The 14,370-nt window shown below is 42.5% G+C and overlaps 1 protein-coding gene across 2 annotated transcripts in view; it reads left to right on the forward strand.

Moving 5' to 3' along the window:
• KIF26B (kinesin family member 26B) overlaps positions 1–14,370 on the forward strand; it is a 622,963-nt gene that overhangs the window by 392,870 nt on the left and 215,723 nt on the right. Inside the window, exon 1 of one of the 2 annotated variants that reach the window (XM_020982110.2) lies at positions 2,685–3,124. The exons of the other annotated variant lie outside the window; for it this stretch is intronic. Within the exon in view, the coding sequence (XP_020837769.1) occupies positions 3,102–3,124 (23 nt within the window). The 5' untranslated portion in view covers positions 2,685–3,101. Of the gene's footprint in view, positions 1–2,684; positions 3,125–14,370 lie in introns of those variants that run through there. 2 annotated transcript variants of the gene reach the window in all.

Here is a 14,370-nt window from a genome sequence, read left to right on the forward strand (position 1 = left end):
GTTTTTGGACAAGAAAAGCCAACTTTTCATTTTTCCAAATGCTTGAAATCAATTGGAGGTAAGGAAGCGTTGACTATAATGTCCTTGACTAAACTTGATAGAGAGAGTACTGACAAGAAAGCCTCAGGGCATCACACAAAAAGGGGAAATTGCTGATATTTGCTCTCCTTTCCTTTAGAGGGATCCTGGGAAGCCATAGAGAGGAAAGAAGTAGAGGTGGCAGTATGAAGACTAACAAATAGTTTGTGAGATTTATCATTCATTACATACCCAGTAAATATGATTGAATGAACAACTTTTTTCCCCCAATTTTATTTTTATTTTCGGTTCCAAAAGCTGACCCTCCCTCAGTCCTCTCCCTCACCCATTGAGAAGACTGTGACCAGTCTTTTTTTTTCTTTTTAAATGTTTTCGATGACTTTTGTTTTTACATCATAGTCTTTACTGTAAGTGACCTTTCTCCCCTGCCCTTCCCAGTGAACTCTCTTCTAACAAGATGTTTAAAAAAAAAAACAAAAAAGCAATTTAAGCAATAGCAAGCAAAACATGACTACATCTAATAGCATATGCAGCATATCACAACGATAGTCCCCACCCCTCCAACAGAAGAAGGGAGGTGCATTTTATTTCCTCAATTCTGTTTTGGGTGCCTGGATTCTTGAGCAACTTATAGTTAAGATTTTGGGAGTCAGTGTGGATTCTTTGTTGTTCTGGGTTTCCTCCTCGAATTATCAACCGATCGAACTCTACTTTTTATTCTCTTTTTCACCTTCCTGAAGGTTGCCTCCTCTAGTTCTACCCATGACTTCTCTAAATTTATTATTGTTTTGCTTTAAGCCAAGTAAATATGGCTTTTGTAAAATAAAATAATTTTTATTTTAGCAAAGAATATTTTATATTTAGCACAAAATAATGCTTTTTATTTGGTATTTTGGAAGACCTCCTTTATACCAGTTTGAAGCATTCTAAGGTTCCACTTGATGTCTACTCTTGTTCAGTTCTAACGTTGGCCACAATTGGCTGTAAATAAGCTACCACTCTGGAGCCAACAGCTTCCCCTCTTTATGCATGTGCATATACAGGCCTTTTCTAACTCCTAGTGAGTCAATATGTAACCACATTAGAGGTGATGCATATTTCACTACCTCCATCCAGTTCTAACGATCTCTTCACTATTTGTCTTAATCTTCTTTTTTGACCTTTGTGGTTCATTTATTTCCATCGTCTCAAGGTCATAGGATCACAAGCTCATAGATTTACAAACTAGATGAACTTCAGAGACCATTGAATCATAGGATCATGTATTTTGAGCTGAAGGAACCAGAGAGTCTTTTGAATCATAAAATTATAAATCAGAAGAGACATCAGAGGCCATCTATTTAAGGTTGGCTCCTTCATTTTACAGATAAAGAAACTGAGGTTAATTGGCAGGCACAAGGTCATATAGGGAAATACGTATATGAACTCCAGATCCTGCCCCTGTTTGTTAGATTTCCATCCCAACTCTCACAACACCTGGAGAAATGCATTGAGTCTGATCTCCTCCACGTCCATCAGTTCTTCACACCCATATACAAAAGGAAGGGTTATATTACAGACCTACCTCTTCTTTCCCATGGATCAGCTCCAGTGCCTCTTAGACTGGCCTCTGCCTAGAGCTTGCTGGCTTCACCCTGCCCTGCCTCTTGTCACACCCTCTCATCCCCATCCCAGCCAAGAGCTTCTCTTTTCCCTTTTCCTGCCTGGCTCTCCACACCATGCCTCTGCTGAAACAAAGCTCCATTTTGAGATCTATTCTGACATTGTGTCTCATGTCCTTGCTCTGGGCCACTCCCTCTGGCGTGGTTTATGATTTGGCTTGGTAACCATGTCACTGGAGTCCATGAAGCATTCTGGTTTGCAGTGCCCACAAAAGATGCAGTGTCACATGAAAAAAAAAAGTTGACTCTCATTTTGGGAGATGCTCCCCCTCTGTTGGAGCCCCTGGTGCTGTCCCTGTGCTCTGGCTTTTTTAGGTTCCCTTCCTGCCAGGAAATCCGAGAAGGGCAGGGAAAGGAAAACAGAAGCCGGGAGCTAGGGAAGGCAGAATAATAGATGATATGGGATAGAAAATTGAGGGGCTGTTTGTCTGACTTGCACTTTCATTACGGAGAACATTTGAATAGTTTTAAGACATCAATTGAAACTAGACATTTTCACTCCAAAAATGAAATATATGAATGTTATGAATTGTTCTCTTGGTATGTGTGTGTGTGTGGGGAGCTTGGATCTAAGTGTATTTACTTGTACACACACATGTTACAAGGATGCATCTTCTGTGAACATATGTGTGCCTACTTCATTAGATGGGTGTGTATGTATGTAAGTTCAAAAACACTAAAAACACTTAATTTTGATGGTTTGCTTCACAGCTGCTTCTCTTAGAATTCCAAAGCTATCATAGGTTAATGGGAGTTCTAGCAAGTGTTTCTGTCTTTCTCAGACGCGCACACACGCACACACACATACACAACGCACCCTCTAAGTCAGTCTTAGTCTCCTCTCTCTCTCTCTCTCTCTCTCTCTCTCTCTCTCTCTCTCTCTCTCTCTCTCTCTCTCCCTCTCTCTCCCTCTCTCCCTCCTCCCCTTCTTTCCCTTCCTCCCTCCCCCTCCTCCCTCTCCCTCTCTCCCTCCCTCTCAGACAGCAGACATGAGAGAAACTGGTGCAGCTTCCTCTGAGAAGCAGGCTTGACTATGGGGATTGGCAAGGTTGCTGTGCGCTCCTCTTCCCCTGTCTCACTCTAAGTGGGAGATGTGATGCTGGAGCAGATGCTGAATTGAAATGGGAAGTTGGATGGGAGCTCAGTGGGGCCGGTATCATGGGACAGGAGAAGGTTGGGATCACAAGGATGCCTCAGCAGTATTGATTCCAGGGTCCGTTCTGGGAAATATCAGCCCCCTCATGGATTTTAGCATTTCCCTATCTTTTTTCCTTCACCTTTACACTGTGGCACTTCCTCCTGAGATGGCCCCAGATCTGCAAGAGACATTTGAGTAAAGCTTTTTATTAACAGACATGAAGAAATGGAGTCTGCAATTGATTATTTAGCCATGATTTATCAATGATGATGGATTGGAAAGCAGTGTAAGTAACACGATTATGCCTCTCCCTACAGCTAGATAAACTTGTTGTCTTGTTTCTTGTTGTCTTAACTTTCCTGTTGTACTTTTCCTTAAAGTGGTATCAAGATGAAAACATTCCCAAGTGCTTCAGAGAAGTTAGGAGGGACCAGATTAGTCAGTCTCCCCACCCCCACCCTCAATGATTGACGCATAAATGGTACAGCTGTGTCCACAGGGGCACCAATGATCTGGACATAGGATCCAGGAATGTTTTTTCCCCTCCCTTGAGACAGAACGAAAACTAGAAAACTGTTAACTGGGTTCGTGAACTGACAGCTATTGCTGTCTACAGACCAGGCTATTTAACAGCCGCTAGCTGGGTCTCCTAGACAGTATTTTAAATGTGTTACCTGTGCAGGACCAGGATGAAAAAAGAAAGAAAGAAAGAAAGAGAAAAGAAAGAGAAAAAGAAAGAAAATGGGCTTAGCCTGTGGCTTTCAAAAAGGCTTTTTTCTGGCTGGCAGAAATGTGAGATTGATTTTTCCACTAAATGTCCTATGTGTTTTTCTTCCTGCTGTTTTCTGCTTTTCTTGTAAGAGGGCAACTTCCCTGCTCTAGTGTAATAGCACTAGGTACCCCTAGGTAGCAGGATATTAATGAACTGAAAACTGGTCACTGCCCGTAAATGCTAGCCCAAGTTCCCCTATGTCTAGGGGTGAGGGTGGGGGGGTTGGTTCAAGCATCTTCAATTCTCCAGGTTTTATAGGGGTGGGGATGGGGAAGGGGGGGCACAAGCATACTTAACACAGAGACAGGAATCAGTGAGGTTAATGACAGAGAATGGAACACGTAATGAATAAAAAACAAACAAACAAAAAACCCTAAGCTTTAGAATACACTGCCTATTTTCTTTCTTAATTGGAAACAAAGCCTATTTTTGTTGTGAATAAGTCATATGTAAAGTCATTCTAAGTTTCCCTGAGAAGCAGGCTTTTAAAGTGGTCTCTTAACATTATGTAAACGATTCAGGCACTAAAGTCCAATGACTTTGGTGTTATTTATTTAGTGCAGAGGTGGGAGCAGAGGCAGGAGATTAGTGTCGTTCTTCTCTTATAGGCTATACAGTAAGACTTTCTTTCTATGGGACCAAGATCACAAATTTGCCCGGATTTGGAAGTGGGGCTCTTATTTGAAAGAGCTGGAAATAGCCCAGGAATGAGCTTTTCTCAGTTAACTTTGCCGATTCTCCTCCATCTATCACTTCTGGAGCCGAGGCAGGGCAGCCCCCTCCACCCCTTCACTTGGAGCCTTGGAACACCATGAAAGACCCTTCTGCAGATTCCTGCTTTGAACACGCCCTGCCATGTTTAAAGCCCAGCCTTGGACAGAGGAAGCACTGTAGCGAGATGCAGAGAGGCTGCCAATTTTGGAATTGAATGAGCTCAGTTGGTGCCTGAATATGAAATCACTTTTGTGAGCATACAAGTGAGATCATATCTCTCAGGCTCTACCAGAAGTGCTTCTAACTTTATCGATTGGCATTTAGCATCCTCAGAGCGCTGGACAGCCAGAGATGCACCTGAGAGGGAGTCTGTCGGAGGCTACAGGGTCACAGTACCATTTGGGCGACCTGGTTACCCTAAAAATAAGTAGGGCCACGCCTTTGAAAAGACGTCCTTTGTTATCTGGGGGAAATCTGATACAGAAAACACATGTTCACAGTGTCATGTGAGTGCTTCTCCGCTCACTAAGTGGTTGTATCACAAGGGGAGGGGTGTGTGTGTGTGGAGAACCTTTTAATCTTTCAGTGTTTTGTTTTGAGTTTTGTTCATGAGGATCCTGGCAAGCTCATTAGCATTTAGAGGAGGTGGGGAGGAAAGTGGAAAACCTGGAGCAAAGAATCCCGTGGAAACATGGAATAATGAGATAAGCACCAGTTTTGGAGTCAGAGGACCCAGGTTTAAATCTTAGGTTATCCGGGAACTAGCTGTAGGAACTTGGACAGGTCACGTTAACTCTTCCCCGATTTACAGTGCCCCTCCTTCTCAGAGTAAGGAATTTGGATTAGCTGATCTCTTCAGGTCCCTCCTAGCTCTAAACCTTCTCTAGCTATGAAAGCAGACAGGCTTGAAATGGAATCTTTTCCAAGCTACAAATTCTGGCTCTGCCCGTTTGTTCTGATTCTGGTTGAAATGAGTCCCTACCAGAGTACCATTTCATTCTCCCTACCCCCAGTTAATATTTTGTGATGGTCATTTTTTTTTTTGCATGCTGCCTTGGACGGGGCACAGGAGGACAATTTTTCCAGAGAGTACAAACATGTATTAATGACAAAAGTAATCTACTAAGTAAATTCTGTGATAGGGAAAAAGTGGTATTCTGAGGCTATGCATTGCACAGTGCCTTGCACATAGTAGCAGTTTAATTTAAAAAGTATCATTACCCTCTCTTCCATCAAATCCTCAGTGAATCTCATGTACATTCCCATGAAAGCAAAATGATTATCTGCCGAAAGGCACTACTTTGAGAGAGTATGGAGAGTGCTTTTTTCTGTGGTCAGTGAAGAAAGGGACCTGATCTGCTGATACCTGCAAACACCTCTTTGAGAAAGGCAGCTGATTGACATCAGCAAAATTGCTGAGCAATAAAGTACTGGAGTCAAGGTGAGAGAATGAAGGGAGATGTGGGGGTTGTCTCCCAGGAGTTTCAGGCAAAGTTCTGTTCAGAGCCCAGAAGCTCTGAACTGATAAAGCTAGATGGCAGAGATAAGTCTCAAACTGATCAATAACTTACAGATGGAATGAAGCTTTCATTTTAACCCTGGTGTTCTGCAGGGAAGCTTTGTTCAGGATAAATGGCAACTTATATCATTTCTCGAGGCAATCCCTTCTAAACTAGAATGCAGGGGTGCCCTCTTGCATAGCGACTGGCTGGCTGTCTTCTAAAAAGCTGGGCTCTTAGGAGAGGCAGTGGGATCAAGGGGGCATATTGGACGCAGAGCCAGAAAGATCCAGGTTCAAATCCTGCATGTGACACTTACTGCCTGTGTACTCAGTAAGTCATTTTGCTGGGGTGTGACATTTTGATCAACTGAACCCTTTCTTGATTTTGTCATTCAGGTATCTAATACCAAAAAACTTGCCTTCACCCTCCCTCCCTTTTCCTGAGCAGAGAAAACCACTTAGTAGAGGATAGGGAAGAGCCTTGCAAAGACAGGGCTCTGACTCTGTCAAACACAGGAGATGAATAATTTCTCCTCTAAGGTAGGAAGGGGGAAAGTTTTCCTTTCTCTCTATAAAGAGAAATGGAAAAAAAATAGTTTTATGTGTCACGTGAATTCCATAGCATCACCACTATTATCTGTCTAAGACAGGGGTAGGGAACCTGCGGCCTCGAGGCCACACGTGGCCCTATAGGTCTTCAAGTGTGGTCCTTTGACTGAATCCAAACTTCCCTAAGGGGGATTTGTTCTGTGAAGTTTGGATTCAGTCAAAGGGCCGTACTTGAGGACCTATAGGGCCACGTGTGGCCTCGAGGCCACAGGTTCCCCACCCCTGGTCTAGGACTATTAACTTCTATCTGTTACCCCAGGATCATCAGAGCAGTGACTCTCCTTAGTGGTGGTCATAGATCCTAGAATGGGAGGAGTTGGTGAAGACTTATGTCTGGACCAGAAACTGAGAGGCCTAGACTCTATGCCAAACTTCTGTCACTAACCAAATGCAAAATCTTGGGCAAATCAACCTTTCTAGACCTGAGTTCCCTCACCTGTAAAATAGGGGTAAGAATGCTTGTTCTGCCTCTAATTATAAAGCTGTAGTGAGAATAAGGTGTCATTTTACAAGATGTTCCCAGGGTCTTTGAAAGGTACCAAGGGAAGGACAGTATACTGCTGTGAACTAATAATAGGAAGCATTAGGATAGTGGAGGGATCCATAGTGCTTGGTTTGTTCATACTACTATTAGGTTAATCATTTTAGACAAACCGACCAACATTAATTCAATTAAATAAATACCTATTAAGTGCTTTCTAGGGTCAAGGTAGGTAGCTAGGTGGCACAGTGAATAGAGTGCTGCACCTGGGGTCAGGAAGACTCATCTTCCTGAGTTCAAATCTGTCCTCAGAGGCTTACTAGCTGTGTGACCTTGGGCAAGTCACTTAACCCTGTTTGCCTCAGTTTCCTCAGAAGGAAATGGCAAACCACTCCAGTATCTTTGCCAAGAAAACCCCAAATGGGGACCTGAAGAGTGAGGCATGACCAACAACAACAGTAGTAAAGGAAGCAAGCGTTTGTTAAGGGAGTAATGTTGCACTCCTCAGAGGAGGTTGCATTTTGAACTTTAAGGGTCCTTAGATACCAGGAATATCAAATGAGGCAACCAAGACTAGGAGAGGTGAGAAAGGATTCAGGCTCAGCCCCTTTGACTCCAAATCCAGAGCTGCTTCTACTATCCAGGGCTTCTTAAGCTTTTTCCACTCATGACCCCTTTTCATGTTGCAGCAGTGTTCGTTGGCGTTGCGTGGCATGAGAGCATGTGCAGTGCAAAGTGCACATGCTTTGTGTTCAGAACCGAGGCTGCTGTGAAGTTGCATGATGCAACACAGGCAAGCACTTCCAGAAACACCTCAGATTCATTATGCATTTGATTTTTAATTAATTTTTGGTCATTTCCTGTTCAGAAACCTGGTTGTGACCTACAGTTTAAGAACTGCTGTGCTAGACCGCTTGCCTTTCCTATCATCTCACCATTATCTGATTTTTCATATTCACTTAATGCTCAGGCTTTGGGATCAGAATTTCAGGTCCAGAGCAGAGAGGTGCTGAGTGCTCAGCAGCACAGAATTAGAGATATAGAGCTAGGAAGGAAGGAACTCAGGGGGCATCTAGTCCAGTATCCTCGTTTTACAGATGAGGACACTGAGGCCTAGAGAGGTTCAATGATTCATGCAAAGCCATAAAGGTAGTAAGTAGCAGAATCAAGGTTTGAACCCAGGGCCTCTGACTTCAAATCCGTTGTTATTTCTACCATACTGTGCTACATGAGAGAATTTGAACCTGAAAATTCAAATGCTTTAGTCTTAAGCTATTTGTGTTGCTCTTAAATAGTGTCAGCTTTCTCTAGGGAGAAAATATGATAAAGAAATTATCATAAAGCTCTGTATAAAATATATTAAATATATCTGACACTCATTTTTTAATTGGACTGTTGTACTAATCTAGGAGGAAATTATTTCTCCCCTCTAGTCTATTCTCCCAACCTAACTTGTTGTACATTCTACATCCAAATTCAATGCAAGATTAACCTTGTTAATGACCACAATTCTGGTCATCTCTCTCTCTCTCTCTCTCTCTCTCTCTCTCTCTCTCTCTCTCTCTCTCTCTCTCTCTCTCTCCCCATCTCTCACTCCTCTGTTCAATAACCTTCGATGGCTCCCTGTTAAATAAGACACAATTCCTGTTCTTAAGCTCCTTAACAACAGGAACCCTTTCCCTTTCCTTTCCTTTTTCTCTTTTCCCTCCTCCTTTCCTTTCTCCTGTCTCCTCTCCTTTTTTTTTTTTTTTTGGTCTTTGTATCCCATAGCACCTAACACAGGGCTTAGCACGTAGTGGGCGCTTAGTAAATGCTTCTTGTTTGACCAACCAATTGATTGCTGTCACGTTATGCAGTTCAACCAGAGTTTGTTAACTGAATGGTGGGGTGGGGGAAGGGGAGAAGCACTCTTTGTGTCTTAGGTTTAGAAAGTTCCATGCAGTTCTGTGTTCTTCATTGATAATGTCAACAGAAAGGAGCCATTGTTTCTATACTATTCTTTTGAGTTTTATTAGCCTCTTACCCAGGGAATATGTGACCACTATCTAGTCTAGGTAGACCCACAGTAAGGTAACCTAAGTACTTCCCATCCAAATCCAGTGTGTTGGTTTTTGAGAAATGACACTGAATTGCCTTTTTTTTTCCCTCTGAGACCATCCTGGAAAAAGCAGTTCTGGATTTACCTTTTATTGGCAAAGTGATTGATTGTCCACTGTAATGGTATTTGGGCTGTGTCAGTAATGAAACAAGGCCTTCTTCGGCATTAAGTCTGTATGATTTCATCCCTTTGAGAGAAACTCCTTGAATTAAAAATGTGCTGACAAAAAGGGTCACTTTGTGGGCTGTGTGTGTGTGTGTGTGTGTGTGTAGGGGAAAAGCCCTGCTGGCCTGTATAGCACTGACCTCTTGTTTCCCATCCCCAGGTCCTGTCCAAAGTTCCCACTGGCTCGTTTTTTTGCCCCTTTCATAGCCCTCAGTTGTTTCCACCAAGTAACTACCTACTATAATTTGAGGGGTGAGTGGGCAGAGGAAGGGGGATGTGAGGTAATGAGCCTACCAGGTCTTTTTCAACCTATCTGTCGCTCTAGAGGGAAATTGGGGAATGGTATGAAGCCACGAATCTGAGATGTCAGCTCATAAATATGTAAGCCCTCTTCTTACTTTATAAGCATCTTGACAGCCAGAGCTGTCATTTACACGCAATCCACAGCTGAGCTCAAAATTTCCAGTTGCCAGATCGCTCCTGGATGCTAGAAATTCAGGATGGGAGAGTGTTTAGGGAAAGCAGTGTTGAATGCTCTTGTAAAAAAAAAAAACAAAAAAACCAAAAAAACCCCAACTCCATTTGTTTTCCACTGATGCTGTCCCTTTCCCGTTCCCTTCTCCACCTTGTCCGTGTCTTCCGTGACAAGTATTTAACAGAGCTGGGCTAGGTTCAGGAGCACAACAGAACAAAAGGAGGAGATTACATGAAGCTAAGCAGGAAACAGTGAGATACCATGGGAAAAACACTAGTTCTGAGGTCAGAGGACCCAGGTTCAAATTTCTCCTCTGATCCTCTCTTAACTGTATGACCTTGAGCAGCACACATAGCCTCAGTTTCATCCGGGGTAAAATGAGGGGTTTAGACCAAATGGCTTCTGAGTCTCAGGTCCCTTCCCGCTCTAGGACTAAAGTGCTACACGCCAACAGCTTTCTTTTCCAGCTTCTGTTCTATGACATCATATGAAGTGTGCTTTGGGTGTTTCATACAGCATTCTAGATGGTACTTTGTGCACAGTAGGGCTCTACGTCACTCCTGTATATTGCAGTCCACCTCTTCAACACCTCAGAAGTTCATCCCTTCCTCTTTACTCACAACACAACCACCCTACTTATTGCAATAGTGTCTGTATGCCATCTCTCCAATCTCTAATCCATTCTCCACACAGCTGCCAAAATGACCACACTAAAGCACAGACCTGCCATTATCACTCCCTCCCTCCTAAAGCCTCATTGGCTCCCCATTTCCACTAGGACAAAAGAAGATTATTGATTTGGCACTAGAAGGGACCCTAGAGGCCATTTATTCCAGTACCCTCATTTTACAAATAGGGAAACTGAGATTATTAAATGACTTGGCCATGGTCACACACAATGAGAGACACAATATCGTAACAGAAATTTCCTGACTTCAAAGTCGGTGCTCTCTCCTGTGGTGCCAGGCTCCCTACAAACTTCCCTATTTGGTGTCATTAAAGCCCCATCGTGGTTTGGCTTTGCCCTGTTTTTACAGGCCTATTATGCATCACTTCCCTTCATATACTCTGTGCTTTAACCAAGCTGGCCTGTTTGCTGTTCATCTCATCTGCCTTTGCATTTCTGCACAGACTAAGCCAGGATGTCTTCCCTCCCTGATGTCCTTGTTGAAACCATGACTCACTTCAAAGGTCTGCTCAAATGCCCCTCCTTCCAGAGGCCTTTCTTGAGTCCCCTCCATAGTAGCGTGCCCCCTCACCATAATTTTATATTTAATTTGTATCTAACCTATAGTTATTTATCTGAGAACTTGTTCTATCAGACCCCCAGCAGAAGGTAAACTCCTTGAGAACAGAGTTTCTCATTTTGTATCTTCAGTGCAGGGCTTGGCACATAGGAGGGGCATTTTGTAAATATTTACTGATGGAATACATATGTATTGAATGAATGTAACTAATATAATGTATCATGCAACCTAAGAATAGAGGTATTTTGCATAGAAAGTGCTTTGCGGGCTTTTAAAATTACTATTTTTTTTAGCTATTATTTTGTTATGTTTCTGTTGCTTAGGAATAGGGTTAAGGACTGGACCTGTGATCTCATTGGTACATGGAATTTCTGGGTTAGGAAATTTTCCTTTTACCATGGCAAGTTGGTGCCTTCTTCACAATTTATGGTCTTAGAGAGTTTCCTAGAACACTTAAGAGGTTAAATGACTTGTCCAGGGTCACTTAGGATTTGTCCGAGACAGGACTTGAATCCAGGTCTTTCTGGCTTTAAGACTGGATCTCTATCCTCTCTACCATTCTGCCTCTATTCGTTTTGTCTAGTAAAACAAGGCAAAAAATTGAGTATCTCATTATTTCTAACTATCATTTTTGTTGTTCAATCATTTTTCAGTTGTGTCTGATTCTTCATGACCCCATCTGGGGTTTTCTTTGCAAAGATAATGGACTGGTTTGCCATTTCTGTCTCCAGATCATTTTGCAGATGAGAAAACTGAGGCAAACAGGATTGAGTGACTTGCCCAGGGTCACACAGCCAGTTAAGTGTCTGAGGCCAGATTTGACCTCAGGTCTTCCTGACTCCAGGCCCAGCACTCTATCCACTGTGCCACCTAGCTGCCCCTACTACCATTAATGGATTCTATTAATAGGAACTTCCCATGATGATCATCAATAAATAATAATAACCACATGGTACCAAAGCAAGTTGTATTTCCCAGAAAATTGGAAACAGTCACCTCATAGACAAACTACAAATTGAAGATTTAGGTAGGAACTGACCACAACCATGTTTAGAAGCCCAGGTTTGATTGATTTTTTAACTGAGTCGGTAGATATACGCAAGCTAAGTCATTCAGCCCCAGCACATCTGCTCTTTTGTGAGTTGCTGTTAGTGTATCAGGTTCTTAGCAGAGTCACTTCGACAAAGAAGAGATGATTGGTGTGAGTTGAGCAGACTGTAATCAGCCAGCCAGTATCCACTGGAAGAGCCAAAAGATGTCATGATGGCTTCTCAGCGTGTGGTGTTATGGAATCCTTTAGAGCAGCTCAGCTGCAGCCTGGTCTGATCCTGAGAAGATCTGGCTGAGAAGTTCCAGCTCTGCTATTAGTTAACCTTATAACTCAATCTCTCTGAGCCTGTTCCCTCATCTCTAAAATGGGAATAATTACTCTGACAAGACCTACCTCACAAGGTGCCTTTGGGGGGAAAACCACCCAAACAAACATGTGAATGGGAGCCATCAGCGTGCTTATCATAGCTGTCAGTTATCCAGCGTTCTCTTGGGCTCAGCTCTTATTAATCAGCCCTTCGGTGTATCCCAGTGATGTATTCTAGTACCACCCCCAGTGATAACTGATGTTTTTCATGATGAGCTTAAACACAATCCAGTCCAGAAGTGCTGTCTGAGTCATTAGTTGTTGAATCATGTTCAATATACGTTGAGTATGAAGTCATAGAGTCATATAATTTTGGAGCTGGAAAGGTGCTTTAGAAATTGTTTCTGTTGTTCAGTTTCTTGGTTGTGTCTGACTCTTAGTGATCCCATTTAGGACTTTCTTGGTAAAGATACTGGAGTGGTTTCTCCATTTCCTTCTCCAGCTCCTTTTACAGATAGGGAAACTGAGGCAACCAGGGTAAAGGAAGTTGCCCACAGTTGCACAGCTAATAATTTTCTGAGGTTGGATTTGAACTCAGGTCTTCCTGACTCCAGGCCTAGTGCACTATCTATCCAAGGTACCAGCCATATGCTTTGCCAATTTTTAAATTCAAAATAAAGAATCGACATGCTATAGCGTAGTGTAAAAGAGAGTCAGCTTCAAAGCCAGGAAGACCTTGGGTCAAGGTCTGCCTTTGACTCTGTGTGGGTGTGTTACCCTTAGGTTGTCACTTCACTTTTCAGGGCTTTAGGCAGTTTTGTAGGATGATAAGATGTGAAGAAGTTGTCCATCTGCATTGGTAAGGGGTGTTTCCTTACCAGGGAGTTCCCTAGACCAATGAAATCACAGGTTTGGTGCTCATCTCACTCTCTGTATGACCTGGTAATAGCTGGCATTTATATACAGTTGTGCTTTAAAGTTTGCAAAATGCTTTATAAATATGACCCTTCCCATCTTATACATACTCTATTTACTCTTTTCCAAGTACTCTTGTGGGTAGCTAGGTGGTACAGCGGATAGAGTACTGGCTGAGGAGTCAGGAGGACCTAAATTCAAATCCAGCTTCAGACTAGCTGTGTGACCCTGGGCAAGTCACTTAACCCTGATTATCTCCAAAAATAAAAATAAAAGATTCTAAATTAGAAAAAGTACAAAAGTAAAAATATTTGCATATTTGAATATTCTTTAATCTTAGTTTAACTCCTTGAATCGCTTAAGATAACATTGTCTGTAATAACAGGCAGAGAAACCTTAGCTATAAGTGGCTAAATAGCCTAATCTACATTTTCACTTTGAGGAAATGGCACAACTAGATTATGATTGGAGAAGGATAGACTTGTATGTAATGCTAGCAAGGACCTGTTGGAGGTGAGTGATGACCTTCTGGATGGATTTCTGAGATTCCGTCCATATGTCCCTTTTGGGTCTATGCTTTTGTGATCTTGCCCCACCTTCATTAGATTCTAAGCTTTCTGAGCACACATTCTAAGCACTTAATAAATGTTCGGTTGAATTGAATTGACTCTTCATTTCATAGTTGAGTTAGCTGAGCCTCAGAGAGGTTAAATGAATTGTCCAGTTCACACAGTTAATGTTTTTCATACTAAGGCCAGTTCAGGTACTACACAGTAGTTTTAAGTCTGAGAACTGAGATGAGATATTGCTGTATCTAGGAAGTTTGAATTTAATACATCTTAAATATATAATCTTAACAAATAACTATACAGTTAAATTCCAGAATGCCAGGACTGGAAGGGCCCTCAGAGACGGAGTCAAAGCTGATCATTTTATGGTGATGGTCACCAGTGGATGAGTTATGTCTGATGGAACCTCCTTTATCATTATCAGGACTTCCCAGGGAGTGAGACAAGGAAATGTGGACTTTGAGCCCCCTCTGGAGGAGAGAAAATGAGCCCTCCCCTGCCAGCCTGGGAGCAAATGGCGTCTTTGTTAAAGGTCAGAAATAGGGAAAGGAAGGAAAACAAATCATCTAATCAAATTGACTTTTAGAGTTAACCTTATAGCTTAGTGGCCATAGCCTTTTGTCTATGGA

This window comes from Phascolarctos cinereus, unplaced genomic scaffold (genome assembly GCF_003287225.1).
Source record: "Phascolarctos cinereus isolate Bilbo 61053 unplaced genomic scaffold, phaCin_HiC Scaffold_5;HRSCAF=322, whole genome shotgun sequence".
NCBI lineage: Eukaryota > Metazoa > Chordata > Mammalia > Diprotodontia > Phascolarctidae > Phascolarctos > Phascolarctos cinereus.